The sequence below is a fragment of the Stomoxys calcitrans genome, chromosome 5, assembly GCF_963082655.1.
Source record: "Stomoxys calcitrans chromosome 5, idStoCalc2.1, whole genome shotgun sequence".
NCBI lineage: Eukaryota > Metazoa > Arthropoda > Insecta > Diptera > Muscidae > Stomoxys > Stomoxys calcitrans.
Window position 1 is genome coordinate 129,147,847 of NC_081556.1, and position 24,919 is coordinate 129,172,765.

A 24,919-nucleotide genomic window follows, 5' to 3' on the forward strand; every position below is an offset into this window, starting at 1 on the left:
CTGAAATTTGACACAGTGACTTATGTGTCAAGTATTTCGACATCCCTGTCGTATATGGTTAAGACCGGTTTATTTTTATATATAGCTACTAAAAAGTCTAATATATTGTTATACACAATTGAACAATGACGTGTACTTATTAGTATTTGGTACAAATCGGAACATATTTTGATATAGCTGCTATAAGGTATGCATTTTTCACCGGATTTTCACGAAAGGTTGTTGACATATATACCCGAAGTGGTGGGTATCCAAAGTTCGGCCCGGCCGAACTTGACGCCTTTTTTATTTGTTTGTTTTTCAGTTTTTGGTGCAAATGTCTTGTGCGATACTGTAAATGCATCGCCCGCTTAAGGATTCTTCTTCATCGTCATATTAACTCCTCATCTCTAATTTCACATTTACAAATTCAGCATTTTTCTTTTCGAAGTTCGAATGAGCAAAACAATCACAATTGCTAGTAAATTCGCATAAATGAGTTCTCTGACGAGCCCATAAATCATATCTTCTTCCTATGTATGCTCTCAACGACATATTCTTTACTTGTTCGATTCACTTCGTTCCAGCACAGAACAGCGAGTAGCAAACCGCAAGATACTTGCACAATTTCTAGAGAGGGGGGTCCCCCCACCTCTCTGTACACTTCGTTTCGCCAGAAGCCCCAAAAGCAACAGACGATGATCAACAAAATGAAAAAAAAAAAACGCTGTAAACAAATTGATATGGGACGGCGAGCCACAGAACAAAAAAAACATGAGAATCAACAGCCAATGCTGCCATAATACAAACGTTCCAGATGGACTCCAAAGCAAGGAAAAAGATCTGAATGAAATCAGTATAGAATGCGAAACCATAAGTGAAACATGTGAAATTCAAATACATAAATACAAAAATTTAAGAAAATTTCCAACAAAAGCTTATAAAAAAAATATTGTGCAATTGTTTTTATTAAAAAAAAAAAAGAATTGTAAATAAGCAAAGAAATTTCTTGTCTAGTGAACCTAAGTGAAAAAAAATTCCAGAACATCCATTAAGGAATGTGCAATAAATAGTGCATTAAAAAGTATTCGTCATCCGGGATACCCCACAATCACTTCACACCCACCGACCCCAACAACCACCGCCAAACAAACAACAACAACAACATAAGCAGCTTCTCCACAATGCAACATAATTTTGAATTGGTATTGTATGCCGACCAAACGACCCCTTAAACGAAATGCATTTTGTTTTTAATTTTGAAACCATTAAAAATGCATTTAACGAAAAACAAATTAGAAAACACATGAACATGAATTAAATTCAAATTAGAAAATTTTGACACACAATCATGGCTGGCAGTAAGTTCAAATCTTCATCAAAGCTGATAAGAAGACTCACCCCAATTGAGTGGGTATGAGAGCGGCGGACGTGAATGAGATTACTTGCACTACATTGTAGAGTCATCCCGTAGAAGCAATGATGTGTCCCAATAGTCAAAAATTTTGTTTATATTTGGTTTGTTAGATTTGGTTATGATGTCAAGGTGCCGTCATCTTCCAATATCATGTTATCAATGAAAAGTTCAATGTTAATCGCGATTATTGGTATTTTTGGATTGGATGTAAGAGAGATGCTCATAGTGATGACACATCTAATTTAAGGGTAGCCAAACCTGTGATGGCCTTGAAAATTTATGCAAAAAGTTGCAAAGTAGCAAATAGTTCTTCGATAAAGCCATGTCCGTCCGTCTGTCAAAAGTACGCTAACTTTCGAAGGAGTGAAGCTAGGCGCCAAAAATCCTCTGGGCGATAAGAAGTTTCGACCCTTTTAAATGTCTTATAGACTGGTTCCCTGGCTTAGGGAGATATACTCTGCTTGTATCAGAATGTCATATATACCTGGAGATGGAGGGACACGAAGGTAATTTTATTCCGAAAGCAGGAAAACCCTACCACACGAAGTCGAAAGATTTCAATGTTAATCGCGATTATTGGTATTTTTGGATTGGATGTAAGAGAGATGCTCATAGTGATGACACATCTAATTTAAGGGTAGCCAAACCTGTGATGGCTTTGAAAATTTATGCAAAAAGTTGCAAAGTAGCAAATAGTTCTTCGATAAAGCCATGTCCGTCCGTCTGTCTGTCGAAAGCACGCTAACTTTCGAAGGAGTAAAGCTAGGCGCCCCTTTGGGCGATAAGAAGTTTCGACTCCTTTAAGTCGCTAGGCCCTGATGATGTATCACCGGTTGAATTACAAGCTGTGTCTGATAGACTGATTCCCTGGCTTAGGAAGATATACTCCGCTTGTATCAGAATGTCATATATACCTGTGAGATGGAGGGACACGAAGGTCATTTTCATTCCGAAAGCAGAAAAACCCTACCACACGAAGGCGAAAGATTTTCGTCCTATTAGTCTGTCATCCTTTATGGTGAAGACTCTTGAGAGATTGATAGAAACTTATTTTAGGGCAAAGATCCCTGGAGATGAGTCCACCGTAGCGCAGAGGTTAGCATGTCCGCCTATGACGTTGAACGCTTGGGTTCGAATCCTGGCGAGACCATCAGAAAAATGTTCAGCGGTGGTTTTCCCCTCCTAATGCTGGCAACATTTGTGAGGGACTATGCCATGCTAAACTTCTTTCCAAAGAGGAGTCGCACTGCGGCACGCCGTTCGGACTCGGCTATAAGAAGGAAGCCCCTTATCATTGAGCTTAAACTTGAATAGGACTGCACTCATTAATATGTGAGAAGTTTGCCCCCGTTCCTTAGCGGAATGTTCATGGGCAAAATTTGCAATCCCTGGAGATCGCCTATCGCGGCAGCAGCAAATCCACTGAAACAGCCCTTCACGACCTAGTCGGCTACATAGAGGTTTCTCTCGCTGTCAAGGAATATACAATGATAGCATTTCTTGACATTGAAGGTGCTTTCAAACCGACGTCAATAATGAAGGAGTTGGCGTTTTTAGGCATCAAATCTACTGTAACTCTCTGCTGGCAACCTTCAGTCTGTCAGCATGTTTTCCGATTAGAAAGTGACCTTTCATGACGGACACAATGACTGAGACGTCTGCTCTAGCCAATGACAGCAAAGCAGTAGACCTCTTCAAATCGAAATAAGGCCACATAGTTTTGGAATGCTCCCAGCCTCTCTTTGTGACCATCTATCATTCGTTGTCCTTCGGGCCTGGTCCTGAAAACTTAGCTTACATGTCGCTAGAGGCATACTCACAGATTCCAGTATCCCTGGAATGTGTAGGGTAGTTCCTAGTCTCGCAAGCTCGTCCGCTTTACAATTTCCTGGGTTATCTCTGTGGCCCGGCACCCAGAACAGGTGAATTTTGAACTGTCCAGTCATCTCATTGAGAGATCTGCGACAGTCGAGGGCGGTTTTTGCGTTCTCCAGGGATTTAATGGCTGTCTGGCTGTCTGAGAAGATATTTATGCCAATCGTCGTAATGACATTATATCTTAGCCATTCCACCACTTCTTTAATTGCAAGGATCTCCGCTTGATACACACTGTAGTGGTCGGATATGATCTTTAAAGTACACCCCAAAGCCCACCTTGTCGTTTAGTTTGGAACCATCCGTACAGAAGTCTATGTAACTTCTGTTACCAGGGATATCGTAGTTCCAATCGGAATAGTGGTACAGTACTTTTTATCAGAAAGCGGGTCAGGTAGTGTGTAATCCACACTTCCTGGAATATGGGATATTGTATCAAGCATAACACAGTGTTCGTAGCCGCCACATGACCAATGAGAAAGCTCCCTTAACCTCACGGCAGTGGTCGCTGCAATTTGGGTAGCCACAATGTCGAGAGGCATAAGATGTAGCATTAAATTCTGTGCATCAGATGGTGTCGTCCTCAGTGCGGCTGTGATGCGCAAACAAGCCAGCCTTTGGATCCGGTTAAGTATTGAGCAGTAGATGGACTTTTAAAGCGCCGTCCACCAGACCACAACACCATATAGCATTATAGATCTGACAACTGCAGTATATACCCAATGCATGACACGCGGTCTAAACCCCCAACTTTTGCCAATGGCTCTCTTGCAGGTGTTTAGGGCAAGAGTCGCCTTTCTTTCCCTTTCCAAAATGTTAGATTTGAAGTTGAAGTTCCTGTCCAGCAAAACACCCAGGTATTTTGCGCTTTCTGTAAACGAAACATTCTCTCCACCCAAGGAGACAGATTCCACTGTTGGCAACTTATATATCCTGCTGAAAAGAACTACTTCTGTAGTGCACAGATTTATACCTAGACCACTTTCGGTAGCCCAATTTGCTGTTGCACGTAGAGCTTCCTGAAGTATATCTCTTAGAGTGCTGGGAAACTTTCTCCTAGCCGCAATTACCACGTCATCAGCATATGCCACCACTTTTACACATTTCTCTTCCAGAGACAATAATATATTGCTAATGGCTATATTCCAAAGTAGAGGAGACAGTTCACCTCTTTGAGGTGTTCCTCTGCCGACCCATCTTTTTAGATTCACAAGGGACCAAATCGGTCCATGTTTCCATAGACCCCGGAATTCTTATCCGATTTGGCTGAAAATGTAGGAGGTGTTTTGCTATGACTTCCAACCATTGTGCTAAGTATGGTCCAAATCGGTTCAAAACTTAATATAGCTGCCATATAAACCGATCTCCCGATTTTACTTCTTGAGCCTATAGAGGGGATAATTTTTATGCGATTTTGCACGTTGAGTTTTGTTATGACTTTCAACAACTGCGCCAAGTACGATCCAAATCGGTCTATAACCAGATATAGATCCCATATTTTAGCAGAATTTAAGGTGGTGGGTTTCCAAGATTCCGCCCGGCCGAACTTAACACGCTTTTACTTGTTTCTGATGTTCTCGCCAGGATTCGAACCCTGGCATTCAGCGTCATAGGCGGACATGATAACATCTGCGCTACGGTGGCCTCCGCTGTTATGGACTTAAGACACTAATTCGGCAGATCAGTCTTTATGGCAAATATATCCAAATGTAGTCCGATTTTGCCCATTCTTGAACTTAACCTGCGCATGAAAAATACGGGTCTGTGCCAAATTTCAGTTCAATACCTCAATTTTTAAAAACTGTAGAGTGATTACAACAGACAGACAGACAAACTGATGACCAGAAATATACAGGGTACCCCAAAGAAACTTGCGAGCGGTGTGTTGAGCAGGGAGGGGGTCGAACGGCGGCGCATCTAAGGAGGGAAGTCTCCAAGTTTGTTACTCTCTCTAGTCAGTTGCCATTATGCTTTGGTCTAGGGAGCAGCGGGGCTTCGCCTTCGAGAGCTTCTTTTCGTGCACGTGCCAACATGCCTTGCGCGCTTGCTTTGAAATTCCTCCTTATAGGGCTGATCGAGGATTTTTTCTTTAAAGCCTCGAAGAAATTAACGTTAGAGACGATGGTTTCAGCAAAATGGAGCCTCAGAAAATCTCAGCCAAATCGGACAAAAATTGCGGCTTCCAGGAAGATCGGGAGATCGGTTTATGTGGGAGCTTTACCAGGTTATAGACCGATTTGTACCTTATTTGCACGGTTGTTGAAAGTCATAACAGAACACTACATGCGAAATGTCAGCCAAATCGGACAAAAATTGCGGCTTCAAATGGCTCAAGAAGTCTAATCGGGAGATCGGTTTATATGGGAGCAATACCAGGTTATAGACCGATTTGTATCGTATTTGGCATGGTTGTTGGAAGTTATAACAGAACACTATATGCAAAATGTCGAGACGATCAAAAATATATATACCTTATGGGGTCTAACACGAATATTTCAAGGTGTTACAAACGGAATGACTAGATTAGAATACCCCCATTCTATGGTGGTGGGTATAAAAATTTGCAGCGGTGGTTATCCTCTCCTAATGCTGGCGACTTTTGTGAGGTACCATTTGGTATGGCAGCAATGTATAAACTTCTCCATAAAGAGGTGTCATTCGGAATCGGCTATAAAAAGGAGGACCCTTATCGTTGAGCCTAAACTTGAATCGGACAGCACTCATCGATATGTGATGTTAATGGAATGTTCAGGGGTAAAATTTGCAAGCCCATAACAGCAGTATTTGTTGTCCGATTTTTGAGGGCAAGCCCTATCAAGCCGTCCGATATCCCAATCACTGATTCAGGCTCTTTAGCCCATAAAAGCCGCATTTGTTGACCGATTTCGCAGATATTTCGAACAGTGAGTTTTATTAGGCCCGTCGGCATCCAAATCGAATATGCTTGTGATCGGACCATATTTGAATATAGTTGCCATACGATGTTTCATATCGGTTCATATTTACATATAGCTGCTATATAGACCTATCTACCGATTCAGGGGCTTATAAAACCGATTTTATTGTTGAAATTTGAAAAAGTTTTATTAGCCCCGTTGACATTTGAAACGAATATGGTCCAGATCGGACTATATTTCAATATGTAGCTGCCATATAGACCCATCTGCCGATTAAGAGTCTTAAGCGCATAAAAGGCGCATTTATTATGCAGTTTCGGTGAATATTTCGGGTTTTGGGCCGATTTGGGCCATGTTACCGATATTGAAAGTCATAAGATACATCCTACACCACTGCTGTGGTATAGGGTCTTATAACTTAGTGAATTTGTTTGTAACACCCAGAAGGAAGAGAGATAGACCCATTGATAAATATACCGATCGACTCAGAATCACTTTCTGATTCGATTTACCTATGTCTGTCTGTCTCTCCGTCAGCCCATGTTAATTTGTGTACAAGGTATAGGTCGCAATTTTCATCCAATTGTCTTCAAATTTGGCACTTCCTTGGTCCTAAAGATAAAGTCCATTCAAATTGGAAAAAAATAGGTTCAGAATTGGTTATAGCTTCCATATTCGTCCGATTTGGACTAAAATTGCAATTATATCGTCATTTGTAAACCGATTCTCACGAAATTTTGCACGGGGGATTCTCTTATAAGTCTCGACATTATTGGCGAATATTATGGAAATCGGTTCAGATTTAGATATAGCTCCCATATATATGTTCGTTAGAGTTGGACTAAAATTACAATTAAATCGTCATTTGTAAACCGATCCCCACGAAATTTTGCACGAGGGATTTTCTTATAAGTATCGACATTATTTTGTAAATTTCATAAAAATCGGTGCAGATTTAGATATAGCTCTCATTAATATGTTCGTCCAATTTGGACTAAAATTGCAATTATATCGTCATTTGTAAAACGTTTCTCACGAAATATTGTACGAGGGATTCTCTTATAAGTCTCGACATTATTGGTGAATTTTTTAGAAATCGGTTCAGATTTAGATATAGCTCCCATATATATGTTCGTCCGATTTGGACTAAAATTGCAATTATATCGTCATTTGTAAACCGTTTCCCACGAAATTTTGCACGACGGATTCTCTTATAAGTCTCGACATTATTGGTGGATTTTATGGAAATCAGTGCGGATTTAGATATAGCTGTCATATATATATTCGTCCGATTTAGACTAAAATTGCAATTTAATCGTCATTTGTAAACCGTTTCTCACGAAATTTTGCACGAGGAATTCTCTTACAAGTTTTGATATTATTAGTGAATTTCATAAAAATCGCTTTAGATTTAGATATATGTAGCTCCCATACATATGTTCGACCGATTTGGACTTAAATTGCAATTATATCGTCATTTGTAAACCTATTCTCACGAAATTTCGCTCGAGGGATTCTCTTATAAGCATCAACATTATTTTGTAAATTTCATAGAAATCGGTGCAGATTTAGATATAGCTCCCATATATATGTTCGTTCGATTTGGACTAAAATTACAATTATATCGGCATTTGTAAACCGATTCCCACGAAATTTTGCACGAGGATTTTCTTATAAGTATCGACATTATTGGTGAATTTCATAGAAATCGCTTCAGATTTAGATATAGCTCCCATATATATGTTCGTCCGATTTGGACAAAAATTTCAATTATATCGTCATTTGTAAACCGATTCTCACGAAATATTGCATGAGGGATTCCTAGGACTTAGGAGATCAAGGCGATCGAGAATATTTATACTTTGTAGGATCTCACATAGTTATCGTGATGAGTTTGTACACCCTCTCCGACCTATGGTGAAGGTTAAAAAAACAATTAATATAAAAATGTAAAAATATATTTAAATACCTCGACATTGCAGAAAAAACCTCCCTTTCTAAAATGGCTTAAACTACTTCTGCTGCTGGGATATGTTTCAAATCAGCCTACATATGCAGCAAAAATTCTCGGATTATTTCCCCATGCCAGTGAAAGTCATTTTATGGTCATGAGAACTTTTATGATGGAACTAGCACGTCGGGATCATAATGTCACCATTTACAGTAGTCACCGTTTAGATGATCGCTTGGATAACCTCAAGGAAATTATAATAGAACCAGAATTTCCATTTTGGAAAGAAGGTATGTTCTTCAAATTCTTTATACCTCAGCAAAAATGCTAATATCGAAATTTGATTTCCTTAGTCCAGAAACAAGCGGGGGCAAAGGACCTTCTCGAGTTGAGCAAGTTAAGCGATGAGAAACTATCAAAATATTTGGCTCAAGCAGGTGCAGCGTTAATGGATAACTTTTTGGATAATTACCAAGTAAAGGATCTACTAAGTCTCCAGCCAGATGATTTCGATTATGATCTGATAATAGTGGATATGTTTTATACGGAATCTCTATTGGCGATGGGTTATTATTTCAGAACTCCCATTGTTGCCATAGTAAGCAAAGATTTTTCAGACTACATGGAACTAGTTCAGGAGATGCTGGTACCAACTGCTTGTTTGCCCTACGACTTGGAAAACTATGATGCCAATTTGGGTTTCTGGCAAAGACTGAATAACGTTAAACAATGTGTAAACAGGCGCAATAGCTTCATAGAAGACCATTATGGCAGTCAGGAGAAAATTATAAAGAAACATTTTCACAAAATTCAAGGTAAGTTCGAACTTAAAGCGTTTAGGTTAGCTTAAGTATGAGTGGCAGTGAGTGGCAAAAAAAGCGTCAGACCAAAGCCTCTGGTAAGAATTGAACCCACGACCCCGCACTTTTAATCTGAGCACACTGCCAACTCAACTACCAGGCCCTCAATATGTGCCAAAAATTGTTTTAACAGATTTTTTCATCATTCTAGGTGGCCTGCCCTCTATTATGGATCTGCAATCGAATTTAGCCTTGCTTTTGGTCAATAACTACTATCCCTTGGCTGCACCTAAACCCTTAGTGCCCAATATAATACCTGTTGGAGGTTTGCAGATCAGGGCCCCACGTGAACTACCCTGGCAGATACGCCGCTTTCTGGATGAGGCTCGTTCTGGAGTGGTCTACATTAATATGGGTGATGAACAACTATGCGGAGACATACCCAAAGAAAAACTAGAGGCCCTGCTACACGTCTTCAACAAACGAGAAGAACGTTTCCTTTGGACTTGCCATGACATACAGAAAATGGAAGGCCTTCCTAAGAACGTCATGTTGCAACATTTAGTACCACAAACCGATATTCTAGCTCATCCACATGTTAAAATTTTCATAACTAATGGAGATTTGTTGGCTCTGCAAGAATCCATAGTTCGCCATGTCCCCATAGTGGGTATTCCCATGTTCAAAAATGAATTGGAAAATGTGATAATGGCCGAAAAACTACAAATCGGCTTGCGTATAGACTATGCAAATTTAACTGAAACTTCATTGGGCTGGGCTTTGGATTCAATGGCCTATAAGGAATTTTATATACTCAACATTAGAGATATTTCCAAGATCTTTCGTGACCGACCTTTGGGTGGTTTGGCTAATGCCCTCTTTTGGCTTGACTATGTGGTACGCTATGGCAATCAACCTTTGAGGACTAATGGCATAGGAATGCCTTTGGGAGAAATGCATTTAAATGATTTAATGATTTATAATTTTATGATCACCCTACTGGTATTGGCATCTTTGGTGGGCCTTTACTTTGTGGGCCTGTTTGTGTATCGAAAAAGACAAACGGAAAAAATGTTCTCTAAATTAAATTAAAATAAGACAGTTTTGAAAAATAAAATCAATAAAAACCAGCTCCAGTGATATTCAATATCATGGCCATACAATCAGTGTCTCTCCCATTTCAGAGATTTAATTTTCATAGAAAATTTTGTCAAAATATTATTCCTATAGAAAATCTTGTCAAAATTTTATTTCTATAGAAAATTTTGTCAAAATTTTATTCCTATAGAAAATTTTGTCAAAATTTTATTTCTATAGAAAATTTTGTCAAAATATTATTTCTAAAGAAAATTTTGTCAAAATTTTATTTCAAAAGAAAATTTTGTCAAAATTTTATTCCTATAGAAAATTTTGTCAAAATTTTATTTCTATAGAAAATTTTGTCAAAATATTATTTCTAAAGAAAATTTTGTCAAAATTTTATTTCAAAAGAAAATTTTGTCAAAATTTTATTTCTATAGAAAATTTTGTCAAAATTTTATTTCTATAGAAAATTTTGTCAAAATTTTATTTCTATAGAAAATTTTGTCAAAATTTTATTTCTATAGAAAATTTTGTCAAAATTTTATTTCTATAGAAAATTTTGTCAAAATTTTATTTCTATAGAAAATTTTGTCAAAATTTTATTTCTATAGAAAATTTTGTCAAAATTTTATTTCTATAGAAAATTTTGTCAAAATTTTATTTCTATAGAAAATTTTGTCAAAATTTTATTTCTATAGAAAATTTTGTCAAAATTTTATTTCTATAGAAAATTTTGTCAAAATTTTATTTCTATAGAAAATTTTGTCAAAATTTTATTTCTATAGAAAATTTTGTCAAAATTTTATTTCTATAGAAAATTTTGTCAAAATTTTATTTCTATAGAAAATTTTGTCAAAATTTTATTTCTATAGAAAATTTTGTCAAAATTTTATTTCTATAGAAAATTTTGTCAAAATTTTATTTCTATAGAAAATTTTGTCAAAATTTTATTTCTATAGAAAATTTTGTCAAAATTTTATTTCTATAGAAAATTTTGTCAAAATTTTATTTCTATAGAAAATTTTGTCAAAATTTTATTTCTATAGAAAATTTTGTCAAAATTTTATTTCTATAGAAAATTTTGTCAAAATTTTATTTCTATAGAAAATTTTGTCAAAATTTTATTTCTATAGAAAATTTTGTCAAAATTTTATTTCTATAGAAAATTTTGTCAAAATTTTATTTCTATAGAAAATTTTGTCAAAATTTTATTTCTATAGAAAATTTTGTCAAAATTTTATTTCTATAGAAAATTTTGTCAAAATTTTATTTCTATAGAAAATTTTGTCAAAATTTTATTTCTATAGAAAATTTTGTCAAAATTTTATTTCTATAGAAAATTTTGTCAAAATTTTATTTCTATAGAAAATTTTGTCAAAATTTTATTTCTATAGAAAATTTTGTCAAAATTTTATTTCTATAGAAAATTTTGTCAAAATTTTATTTCTATAGAAAATTTTGTCAAAATTTTATTTCTATAGAAAATTTTGTCAAAATTTTATTTCTATAGAAAATTTTGTCAAAATTTTATTTCTATAGAAAATTTTGTCAAAATTTTATTTCTATAGAAAATTTTGTCAAAATTTTATTTCTATAGAAAATTTTGTCAAAATTTTATTTCTATAGAAAATTTTGTCAAAATTTTATTTCTATAGAAAATTTTGTCAAAATTTTATTTCTATAGAAAATTTTGTCAAAATTTTATTTCTATAGAAAATTTTGTCAAAATTTTATTTCTATAGAAAATTTTGTCAAAATTTTATTTCTATAGAAAATTTTGTCAAAATTTTATTTCTATAGAAAATTTTGTCAAAATTTTATTTCTATAGAAAATTTTGTCAAAATTTTATTTCTATAGAAAATTTTGTCAAAATTTTATTTCTATAGAAAATTTTGTCAAAATTTTATTTCTATAGAAAATTTTGTCAAAATTTTATTTCTATAGAAAATTTTGTCAAAATTTTATTTCTATAGAAAATTTTGTCAAAATTTTATTTCTATAGAAAATTTTGTCAAAATTTTATTTCTATAGAAAATTTTATTTCTATAGAAAATTTTGTCAAAATTTTATTTCTATAGAAAATTTTGTCAAAATTTTATTTCTATAGAAAATTTTGTCAAAATTTTATTTCTATAGAAAATTTTGTCAAAATTTTATTTCTATAGAAAATTTTGTCAAAATTTTATTTCTATAGAAAATTTTGTCAAAATTTTATTTCTATAGAAAATTTTGTCAAAATTTTATTTCTATAGAAAATTTTGTCAAAATTTTATTTCTATAGAAAATTTTGTCAAAATTTTATTTCTATAGAAAATTTTGTCAAAATTTTATTTCTATAGAAAATTTTGTCAAAATTTTATTTCTATAGAAAATTTTGTCAAAATTTTATTTCTATAGAAAATTTTGTCAAAATTTTATTTCTATAGAAAATTTTGTCAAAATTTTATTTCTATAGAAAATTTTGTCAAAATTTTATTTCTATAGAAAATTTTGTCAAAATTTTATTTCTATAGAAAATTTTGTCAAAATTTTATTTCTATAGAAAATTTTGTCAAAATTTTATTTCTATAGAAAATTTTGTCAAAATTTTATTTCTATAGAAAATTTTGTCAAAATTTTATTTCTATAGAAAATTTTGTCAAAATTTTATTTCTATAGAAAATTTTGTCAAAATTTTATTTCTATAGAAAATTTTGTCAAAATTTTATTTCTATAGAAAATTTTGTCAAAATTTTATTTCTATAGAAAATTTTGTCAAAATTTTATTTCTATAGAAAATTTTGTCAAAATTTTATTTCTATAGAAAATTTTGTCAAAATTTTATTTCTATAGAAAATTTTGTCAAAATTTTATTTCTATAGAAAATTTTGTCAAAATTTTATTTCTATAGAAAATTTTGTCAAAATTTTATTTCTATAGAAAATTTTGTCAAAATTTTATTTCTATAGAAAATTTTGTCAAAATTTTATTTCTATAGAAAATTTTGTCAAAATTTTATTTCTATAGAAAATTTTGTCAAAATTTTATTTCTATAGAAAATTTTGTCAAAATTTTATTTCTATAGAAAATTTTGTCAAAATTTTATTTCTATAGAAAATTTTGTCAAAATTTTATTTCTATAGAAAATTTTGTCAAAATTTTATTTCTATAGAAAATTTTGTCAAAATTTTATTTCTATAGAAAATTTTGTCAAAATTTTATTTCTATAGAAAATTTTGTCAAAATTTTATTTCTATAGAAAATTTTGTCAAAATTTTATTTCTATAGAAAATTTTGTCAAAATTTTATTTCTATAGAAAATTTTGTCAAAATTTTATTTCTATAGAAAATTTTGTCAAAATTTTATTTCTATAGAAAATTTTGTCAAAATTTTATTTCTATAGAAAATTTTATCAAAATTTTATTTCAATAGAAAATTTTATCAAAATTTTATTTCTATAGAAAATTTTGTCAAAATTTTATTTCTATAGAAAATTTTGTCAAAATTTTATTTCTATAGAAAATTTTGTCAAAATTTTATTTCTATAGAAAATTTTGTCAAAATTTTATTTCTATAGAAAATTTTGTCAAAATTTTATTTCTATAGAAAATTTTGTCAAAATTTTATTTCTATAGAAAATTTTTTCAAATTTTATTTCTATAGAAAATTTTGTCAAAATTTTATTTCTATAAAAAATTTGGCAAATTTTATTTCTATACACAATTTTGTCAAAATTTAATATCTATAGAAATTTTGTCAAAATTCGAAACTGGGCATACGAAGCAACAGCAAGAGCCGTTGCCATTGCCTAGCGTTCGAAACCATCAATACAACTTCCAACAGATGCACAGAATCATGTGCACCATGGAAGTAGTGTAATTGTCGCAGAAAAAAAATCTGTCATTGCAGAAAAGCACATGCATTCGGTAAAAGTACAGCTAATAGATAGGGTTGTCGAGCGTGCTTAATGAGGTAATTGTATCATAGATGCGTTTTCGTTATAAATACGATTCAAATTCAACGAGCCAAGGCACTCTCGGGCCGTGCCTTCACACATAATATGTCAAAATATTATTAAGAAAGGCTATTTATTTTGCTTTTTGTTCTAAATAGAAACAAAAAAAAAAAAACGCTATTGGTTTCAGCTGAACAAATAAATCCAATACATACGCAACTTTGCGCATTGTTTTGAGCACATAAAGGTGAAATTGGAACGTTTGAAAGAAAATGCTGCCAAAGTAGGACTGAAGGTCAAGCAAAGATGAAATTGATGAGGATAGGAACGTCAAATTTGAGACCATCAACCATCAATTTCATAGATGTTATTAATTTTTTTTTACACAAAATTTTGGTAATATTTAAATTAACATTTTGTTTCTAAGAAATTATTTCTCAAAATTAAATTTTTTAACGGTTACGGTAATACATCCCTGGAATCAAAAAACATCAATCTGGCAACATTGGTATTGTTAAACTGCATCCAACTTCACTACAATTGAAAACAGCTGATTCAGACTCGCATGTGGACAATTTCATTGTACATATTTTACTTGCCATAAGCAGATAAATAGTAAATAAAATAAATTAAATTTAAAATGGGTTTATCACCAGGAGTTAAGGAACGTTTGGAAGTTGTCTATGAAATCGCCAAAACCACATTCCATTGGGGTTTTGTGCCAATGGTTTTGTATTTGGGTAAGCACAAGTCAGCCAATAGCAATGACAGTGTTATGTATTAAACATAAACATGATTTTTTTTTGCTTGCAGGTTTCAAGAAAGGAGCTGAACCTGGTATGCCACCATTAACTATTATGAGCTTATTGTGGCAATAATTGGAAATGGCATTTATTAGTTCTTAAAATTTGGGTTCTGGGCGGGTTTATTCAATGTGTACCTAAACACTACAGTAATGTAGATCATCTGTTGGGTTAATAAATCAATTGTGATTGAAAAAACACGTATGCTTTTATTTAAATGTTAAAAACTGAAGGCAAAATAAAGTGTGTAGAAGCCATTAGAAGTCAATAGATTAAAACATTTTCGAGACTGATAGACTACTAAACTTATCAAAAAAAAAATTCTAAGTTTCAATAACTTCAGTCAAAAACATCATAGACCATCACTCTTTGGTTATAGAAAGATCCCACTGATCTATAGGTAAATTCTCCGGTAAAACTATGTGTATATTGTTGTTGTAACCACATTCTTACGTGGAGGTGGCGTTCCTCGTCAAGCTCCTGTAGGTGAGCAAGCTCGTTCCGGTCGAAAGCACCGATAGCCGCGGGAACAGAGTGGCCATTGGTTATTTAAAGGCGCCAATAACTAGCCTTATCAGCATCATAGGCACTCAGTATGTGTGTAAGAGCTGGCACCGGCTCACCTCACCTCTCACTGAGACTCTCCACTTGATACCGCTGATTGTCCGCGTCTGCTAATAAAACTATTCCGTATGGAGCATTCCACTATCTGCAGCCTGTGGACGCGCCCGGTACCTCACAGCTAAGCTTCTCGTGACAGCATTCAACACCACACAGATTTCCCGTGACGGGATGTGTTTATTGTTAACATGAGAAGCTCAAATAAGAGCTTACGGGCGCAGGCACAGATTGCAGATAATCGAATGATCCCCGGGTATGGATCGAATAATCCGCGGGCAATCAGCGGTATCAAGTGGCTCAAATAAAGTGTACCGATGTTATTCGATATGACAAGATGAGTTATTGGTGCCTTTAAATAATCAATGGTGTTACCGCGGCGATTGGTCTTTTGGACTGCAACGAGGTTGCTCACCTAAAGCAGTTTAACGAGGATCGCTACTAAAACAACAAGAAACTAGTTAAATTCTATTATGAAAGGTCGGTTATTTGAGGATCCTTAGCAACAACATCTACCGGTCTGCAGAAGAATAAGTATTTAATAATTTTTGGCGGCGTTGCAGTGACTGATTCGAAAACAAGTAACCCGGCACGGTATAACAATGAGCATCACACAGGTTGGAACTTTGAGCTACGCCCTGCGTGGTGTTCATCATTATCATTAGAAGCTCAGCTGAGGGTTACCTGGCTCGTCCACAGGTTGCGTATAGTGGGATGCTCTGTATTTATACGGAGTAGCTACAACTGCAGTGGCCGGACAATCAGCAGTATCGAGTGGAGAATCTCAGTGAAAGTCGGGCGACACCGACTGTTGCTTAAACACAGAGTGCCCATGGGACATGGTAACGAACTTGCCAACTTATAACAGCTTGATGAGGATCGATGCTTCCACATGCAAATATGTGGCTAATATAACAACAAAAACAAGAGAAGCGCTAGAATTTGTTAAGCAACTCGCGGGTGATAGCGGGAGAAGAAGAGACATATAAACTAACTCCGAGTCATAATGAGCGAAACGCACAGCCTGTTTCCCTTCTTTTGTCAGTACTTTTTACGATTAAGGCAATACTCGTCCCGGAGTAGCTCCAATGGAAAGTTTCCATGTGGTGAGCATAAGCATGCCCTACCACAGGATGGCCTTAGTGGTAAGTAAAGGTTCGTTGTCTAGAGCATAGTGTCAGACCTTTAAACATCAATCGAGTGACAATTAATTGAAACTTAGATGTGGAAAGACATCTTATAAATTGGACATACATAAATTAGTTAAAAAGGGGCTTATCAATTAAAGCGTTCGAAACAATTGTTGGGTTACAAAACCATATATTTTATCACAACCATCTAAGGGGGTCCAACAGAACTTTATCCCTCCCAAGATATCTGACTGGAGTGAGTTAAAGGAAGGGATGTGTGAAGTTATAAGTAAAATGCAAATACACTTACTAAGGATAGTACAAGCAAATATAAAAATAAATGGAACTTACCGTCTCGTGAGATTTTTTAGCTGCATATTTTTTTTTTTAAATCACTTTACTTGTATCAAATTATAACGAAAACTTGGGTCATTATAAAATCTTACCGTGATCACTGGTAAATAAGAGTATGAGGACACTACTACAAAGTTTTCTTTATATTCTCGTCAAGTATAAACGCGCCCGTTAGTAACTAACTTGTCTGCACAGATGAATTTGTATAAATATATGTATAATAAACGAATATCTTCATTGATTTTGATTTTATAGAAACTATTTGTTGCACATTTTTATTTCACATTAAACACTTGGGCCATTTTCTTCTTTTCACTTTTGGCATGACATTTTCTTTTTAACGCCCGTATAGTTCTGCGATTAATGCGATCCGTTGGTTCAATTTCACGTACATACACATTTCGATAATTTTTTGTAATCCTTTTGATTTAACAAAGAAAATCTTGATGCCTATTTACCCACAAACTTATCAATTCTGGCTGCTCACTTGTAATTGCTTTTCACTTAGGCCTTTTGCTTTATTTGACCATAAACAATTCAATCAACATTTTTATCCAATTTGGAGGGAATAAGATTTTTCCAATTAACAGTTAGAAAATTTAGTGATGCCAGATCAACAAAAATTTTGTAAATGTGGTTTTAATGATCGAAAGGGACGTTCACACCATGATTCAATACTAGGGTGGCCCGGCTCGAGATAGCTGCGAGCACCACACTGACCAAAAACAAATGACGGCATTTTGTCCCGATTTGGAGGAAATAAGATTTCTGCAATTAAAAGCTAAGAAATAAAGTGATGAAAGATCAACAAAAATGTTGTTAATACGCTTTTAATGATCAAATGGGACGTACACGCAATTTATAATTCAATATTAGAGTTTTCGTCTACTAACGTTTTCTCGTAGTTAAAGGCTGGTACAATGTTCGCCTTTTGTGAAATATTTTCGCGATTACTTTTTTTTAGATAATACATTTTAAAACAAAAAAAAACTAATTTCTTTCAGTTGGACATTACCTCATATTTTACGAATCAATTTAAAAAAAAATTATATATATCTGTCAAGTTACCTGCACACGTACGCATACGAACGCAAATTTCTTTTGTTGAGTTAAGAACAATGTCATTTTTGAAATGAGATCCTGATGACGAGTTGGAATTGCACCATACAATTTGGGATTTTTGTACAAATGAGACCACCTGCAATGGTGTAACCACGCCAAAGATCTAAATATGGAATGATAGTATATATCAATTACGCCTTTTAGATGACAGATGTCGTTATTAAAAGAAACTATATTTTAGTTAGGAGTAGTGTTCAACAGGGTCATTGGTCAAAACGGACCCCGTGTACATTTGTCATTAAATCCGGAATTAAGGCTCTGGTCAGCTGATATTATAAAGGGAAAACAAAAGATCGAGCCATTATATCCGGATTTGAAGAACAGCGTAAACGAGTTTTTATGTACGTTTTACTAAATCAAGATATTTTGTAACTAAAAGTTCTTCACATCTAAAACACAGTACCCTGTTATACAGCTGGTATGGAATACTTACGTGGGAACGATACACCACATGACTAATTTAGAAAATGCGATTGATCTGGCATTGTTTATATTTCTAACTGTAAACTAATTTAGTTGGTAAACATCCTTTTATGTATGACTCTAGAAAAAGTGGTCAATTGTGTAAAAACTGTAGTGGTTAACAATGAATGAATATATTTTTGTAGTGATCTGTGTATTTGATTTTATTTTCGGGTGATTTGTAAATATAAAATGTAATCTACACTTGCAATTCGTTATAATTGATTATAATATTCGCGATCGCACAGTTTATCAAAGTGGTGATTTCGGTAGTGAATAATTTTAATTATGGTGCTTAATGATGCAGCCTAAAATCAGCGAATAAGTTCATCAAAAAGTAAGGTATGTAAGTTTTTTTCTGTAATTGAGTAGTAAAAATAAGTGCTTAGTACGAAATGTTGCTCCAAAGACCATAATAAATATATTTTGAATACCAAATTCCGTGCTCCAAAACTTTCAGTTAAACTAAAGCAAAAAAGGAAGACTGCGACCTCGATTCCAAAAACTAGTTTACCAAAAATCGCTATACCCATATCCCTGTGTAGGTGACCGCAAAAACGAGAACAATATCATAATTTAGTGAATAGCAAAATTCCGCCCTGTATCAACAGGTCGAAACCTGTTGATACAGGTCCTTTGGACCGGAACGTGCTTGCTCACACATTAGCTTGACGAGGATCGCCACCTCCACATGAAAATGTGATGTCGAAACTAAACAAGTAGCAAAGTTTTTTCAACATTTATGACCGCTTCGGCTAACATATTCTCGTTAATGCTAGTTATATCCGCATGACACGCTGCTTGGATTATTCCTTTTGGGCGCCCCGATAGCCGAGTTGGTTGCGTGCTTGGATTATCAGTGCTTGGTCTTGGGCTCGATTCCCGCCAAAAGCCTTGGTCTGTCGCTACTGTGGTATCACAATGGACTTTAAATTGTCTAAGTGAGTTTCTAAAGGACTGCCACTCGTACCTAACCTAACCTTTGTAGCATTGAACATCTCTCTCTAGATCATAATGATACAACCTGACGTCTCTGGGATGTGGTGTCTCATCCGCAAAATCATGATGGGCGTTGCAAAATTTACCACTGACCAGTCTTATAAGGTTTATTTATACCACCAATTGGGTGACTTGAAACCTGTTTCTACTTCCGACTTTGTCACAAATTGCATTAGCAGATGCATAGAATCTGTAAAGGCTATCAAAAATTACATGTATTTTGGGACCTTTGGCGTTTGGAATCTTTATGGCTTCTACTTCCAACTGCCGACGTACTTGCGATCTTCATGCAGTGAGCAATGTGGATGATAATGAAATTTCGAAATATCAACAAAGTGATCATTTAACGTATCGCAGCTGACATCAACTAGGTGGCTCAAGCTATAATCGTACATAAGATACAATCTCCATGCCGTAGAATAGAGGCTGAATGAAAGTGAAATAATGCCTGACATATCACCATACACAGGACAACTCCATGTTTTACTCTCAAAAGCCTTTGAAAGTCAAGAACCACGAGGACCATCCAATGTCACGGTTTGATCTGGTGGAAACCTTCACTAACATGGGCACGTGGGCGTATATAGCATTCGTCGCGTCATAGAGAAGTGATCCGATCCTAATGAAATGATGAGTTCCCAGAATACGTCATTGAACAGACCGGTAGGTGAAATGAATATGTCTGGCGTGTTACTGCAATTCCACAATTCTGGTGGATGCGTCATTATTCATCGTACAAAACGTGGAGCTATCGATCTAATCTGTCAAAGTTCCGCTCCTCTATAGATTGTCATTATTATAACAGTTTCAGAAACCATTACTTCCAATCTACTCTCAGAATCGATTTCCAATCAGACAGCGGCTGGCCAGAGAAGAGAAGAATCCATCTATTCAAAGGAAATCAAAGCCGATCTATAGATACTGTCCTGCCTGTCTTCTCTTATATCGTAGGGTCTACAATTTAAACCTAAGCATGAAGGGGGCGCCGCATTTTGACACCTCTTCACAAGGTGGGTTAACATCGATGAAAGCCCAAAAAATATCACTTTGATTAGGATATGATGTTGTTGTTGTAGCAGTGTGTTGTATACTGAGGCGGCAGCCCTTGCCAAATCCATCGGGTCAATCCGTCAATCCTACTATTTAAACCTAAGCTTAACGTGGGTGCCTCATTTCGACACCTCTTCGTAGTGTGGTTTTACATGGCTGAAAGCCTCACAAATATCACCTTGATTACGACATAATAACTCATGCGACATCGTGGCATGCATATTACCTCAGTTTCTGCTAGAGTCAAATGTGTTTCTATTTACTTAACAAACTGAATTTTATACCCTAGATGACCCTTTTCAAAATAAAACTCATCTTATGTTTGATTTAGTACAAGAGTTTTTTTTGCAACTTATTTATATTCGAGTTTTTCCATTCATTTCTGTTTTTGTTTTTGATTGGAGGGATATGGGTTTAACATTTATGTTTTGTTGAAAAATAAAATATTAAATAATAAAAAAAACAATTATAGTTAAAACGATGCCAATTCGCAAAACATTTCTTAATAACAACATTTCTTAACTAAAACTATTATTTATGCATATATTATATGTATTGTATGTATATTAAAAATATAGAGAAAACAAGAAAACAAACAGTAAGAATTAAAAGCAAGCATTTAAACAAATAAAAAAATATGTATACTTTCAAGGTTTCAAGATTTTTGATTAGTATTTATTTCGATTAGAGATTTGTGTTCGTCTAGCCTCGGTGCAAACGGTCTGTTGCTGAGCCAAACGATCGGTAACTTCTCGAACTCGATCGCTTAACCGGAACGTAGTAATCGGAGACGTCTTTCGGGCTGGTATTGGAGAGCTGGGCAATGAAGTTGAGTAGTGGCTGGATGAGCAGGAAGTTGAAGTTGTTGTGGAGCCTGCTGAAATGTTGGCAAAAGTAAAAGATTTTAGTATGGGGAGGTTAAATTATTTGATAGGATTGATAAGTCTAGAATTTTTTAGAGAAAAATGCGTTTTTTATTTTTGTAGAGATGTAAAACGAAATTCGATTTAAAAAAAATCTAAATTGAATTACATAGAAAATTTGTAAAATTTTTTATAAATATTTTATTTTCAATAAAATTTTGAAGGCATATCACAGCCAAGTCCGGGAAGGCCAGTTATGCGACGCGAATCGCATACAGCAGACCCATAAGCCTTGTTTACTTCCTACAAAAAACTATGAATTGGACGCCATGGTAAAGGGTAGGATACCCAGCGAGTCCTCAAGTACATACAGCACGCCTATGTTAAGTGGAGTTCGGTCGAAACAACCCTACAGTGGAGTAAGGATTAGATGATTCATTCAATGCTAAAATGTAGACATTGGTTGTGTGCATTGGCATTCAGTAGGTCTTTAACAATGTGAAGACCGACACACTTGTCCAATCCTTAGACTAGCATAAGGTCAACCAGGCTCTCAGAGACTGTTTAAGTCACTTGCTTAGAAATATAAGGATAAGATTGAGGTCTTATACCTAAGAGGTGGGAGACAGGGTGTTAAAGGTCGCAGGGTTTTCTATCACCGGTCCTGTGGGTGATTACTATAGACAACCTCGCCAATGAGGGATTCGAAACAGGCATAAAAAAAGAATCCTTTTTTTTTGTAATGAGGTCGTAATGGTCTTAGAAATAACACTTCACTTGACCAGATCAACGTTCATCCTGAGTTAACATGGATCTACTTGCTCACTAGGAAGATGAAAATATGACAAACACTGTCAAATATCTAAGGTTGATTTTGGATAATGCTTTGGTAGTACTACATTCTGCAGCACGGGATAGCTGTGAGTAACACACAGGCTAAAACATTGAGGTCCGATCTGTGTGGTGTTCATTGCTGTTACGAGAAGCTTAGCTGCGAGCTACCGGGCGCGTCCACAGGTTGCGGATAGTGGAATGCTTCATACGGAGTAGGTGCAACAGCAGCGGCTGACACTCAGCTGTATCGAGCGGAGAGTATCAGTGAGAGACAGGGCGGCACCGGCTATTGCACGAATACTGAGTGTATATGATGCTCGATATGACAAGGCGGGTTATTGGGGTCTTTAAATAATCAGTGGCCACACAGGTCGCGGCGATCGGCCCTTTGGACCGGAACGAGATTGCTCACCTATAAAAGCTTGACGAAGATCGCCAACTCCACATGCAAATGTGGTTACAAAAACAACGAAGATCGCCACCTCCACATGCAAATGTGGTTACAACAACAACAACAATGGATTATAGATGTTGGTCACTATATAGTCAAGTCAAATAGGGACTAAATTCCAAAATGGTACAATAGTCCTACAAATGTCTGGTCAGGGCGTTTCTAATGTACGCATCGCCAGTATGATGGAACGTAACGGAAAGACGTTACAACAGTTCCGATGGACATGTTGTCTTGGTACAAGTAGAGCTATAGGAACCGCGTACACTAGGGCACTAGAGACGATATTGAACATCAGGCTAAAAGATATAAAAATATATTATGTATAAGGCAGCACTTGCCTCTTAGAGACTAAAGACGATAAGGGCATGAATTGAAGATAGGAACAGTTCGCACCAATGTCGGATAATTGGTGTGACCATAGAGGAACGGGATGGAACTGTAGAATGCTTAGGACAATTGAAACACGAATACCTGACAGCTGCTGCTACACGGATGGTTCGAAATTGGGGGAGCCAACGGTTATCTGTGCTTACTTTGACGATCAATACACCGAGCGATAACGGAATGAGTGAACTAGTGCTCTCGTTTAGTCCAATGGCTTTAGAGACGATAACAACCAGATCGGTCAAATACCAATTTAGAAAAGTGAACAACGATTGCCGATGTTAATATTGGTAATCCTAAAACCATTCGTGCCAACGCACATGTTAACATTGGAACGAAGAGACTTTCGAAAGGTCAGCAATAATCCAATGGGGGAATCGAGACCGGGACAAGACGATTCGGGTAGGAGATCGGATAGGAGATCATAAGGGACATCAGCGAGGAAAACACATTCGCAAAACTTTGTCGAATTTTTTATTTGTATGGAAGCAAATTAAAAATTTGATTTTTATGGAAAATATTGTCAAAATTTATTTTTGTCCAAATTTTCGTCAAAATTAGATTTCTATTCCATTTTTGTTTTGAAATTTCGTTTTTATACAAAATTGCGTCAAAGTTCGCTTTCTATAAAAATTCCAACCAATTATTTTATAGAAAATTTTGTTAAAATTTGTTTAAGGAAAACTTCATCCAAATTATATTGTCATAGAAAAAAAAGTTTTTTCTTAGAAAGTTTTGTCGAAATTTTATTTTTCCAATCAATTTTTTTATAGAAAATTTTGTCAAAAACTTTTTTTAAGGCAAACTTCATCCAAATTATATTACCATAGAAAAGAATTATTATCGTAGTCGAAATTTTTTTATCCATCAAAGCTTTTTTTTAGAAAGTTTTGTCGAAATTTTATTTCTATAAAAAATTTCGTCGAATTTTTTTTATAGAAACTTTTGTCGAAATGTTACTTTTATAAAAAATTTCGTCAAAATTTTATTTTTACAAAAACTTTTTTTTTAGAAAATTTTGTTAATTTTTTTCCACAGAAAATTTCCAAATTTTATTTTTTTAAAAATAATTTCGTCAAAATGTTATAAGAATAGAAAAAATTTTATTTTTAATGAAAATTTTGTCGAATTTTATTTGAATAGAAAATTTTGTCGAAATTTGATGTTTATAGAAAATTTTGCCGTAATTTTATTTTTATAGCAAATTTAGTCCAAATTTGGTTTTGAAAGAAAATCTTGTCGAAATTTGATGTTTATAGAAAATTTTGCCGTAATTTTATTTTTATAGAAAATTTAGTCCAAATTTGGTTTTGAAAAAAATTTTGTCGAAATTTGATTTTTATAGAAAATTTCTTCAAAATTTTATTTTTATAGAGAATTTCAAAATATCGTCGAAATTTGATTTTTATAGGAAATAAAAAAAAATCGTCAAAATTTGATTTTTGTAGAAAATTTCGTCGAAATGGTTTAAATAGAAAATTTCATAAAAATCTGAATTTTAAACAAAATTTCGTCGAAGTTTTTTTTAAGAAATTTTCTTCAAAATTGAGGAAATTTTTCGTTGAAAAACTTTTTATTAAAATTTCAAAGAAAAATTATATTTTTTAGAGAATTTCGCCGAAATTTCATTTCTATAAAAAATTCCGTCGAAATTTTCATACGAAATTTCGACCAAAATTGGTTTTTAAAGAAAATTTCGACAACATTGTAAAAAATTTCGTAAAAATTTAGTTTTTTAAGATAGTTTCGCTAAAATTTTATTTCAATAAAAATTTTGTCGAAATGATATTTTTTTAAAAAAATTCAATTTTTATTGAAATTTTTTTGTAAATAATTTTTCTTGGAAATTTTATTTAATTTGATGGCCTAAATAGAATTTTATGGAAAATTTCCGTAGAAGTTTTATTA

At 34.2% G+C, this 24,919-nt stretch overlaps 3 protein-coding genes across 10 annotated transcripts in view; 2 read left to right on the forward strand and 1 right to left on the reverse strand.

The window, feature by feature from the left end:
• The first annotated feature begins 451 nt into the window (after nt 1–451).
• On the forward strand, nt 452–10,049 carry LOC106080965 (UDP-glycosyltransferase UGT4). Its single transcript, XM_013242602.2, has 4 exons — nt 452–1,184; nt 8,151–8,409; nt 8,473–8,934; nt 9,131–10,049. The coding sequence occupies exons 1-4, from the start codon at nt 1,164–1,166 to the stop codon at nt 10,009–10,011; spliced, it is 1,623 nt and encodes a 540-aa protein (XP_013098056.2). The 5' UTR covers nt 452–1,163; the 3' UTR covers nt 10,012–10,049.
• Nucleotides 10,050–14,471: 4,422 nt separating this feature from the next.
• Nucleotides 14,472–14,941, forward strand: LOC106080971 (mitochondrial import receptor subunit TOM7 homolog). The gene is made up of 2 exons (XM_013242619.2): nt 14,472–14,678; nt 14,752–14,941. Exons 1-2 carry the CDS (start codon nt 14,579–14,581, stop codon nt 14,814–14,816), a joined length of 165 nt encoding a protein of 54 aa, XP_013098073.1. The 5' UTR covers nt 14,472–14,578; the 3' UTR covers nt 14,817–14,941.
• Nucleotides 14,942–20,792: 5,851 nt separating this feature from the next.
• The window catches only part of LOC106080969 (myosin light chain kinase, smooth muscle), a 171,629-nt gene continuing 167,502 nt past the window's right edge, over nt 20,793–24,919 (reverse strand). For 5 of the 8 annotated variants that reach the window (XM_059368415.1, XM_059368420.1, XM_059368417.1 and 2 more), the window contains one exon: nt 20,793–21,353. In XM_059368415.1, coding sequence (XP_059224398.1) covers nt 21,145–21,353 — 209 coding nt within the window. In that variant the 3' untranslated portion in view covers nt 20,793–21,144. The remainder of the gene's footprint in view (nt 21,354–24,919) is intronic. The other 3 variants (XM_059368416.1, XM_059368419.1, XM_059368418.1) reach the window with 3 other exon arrangements.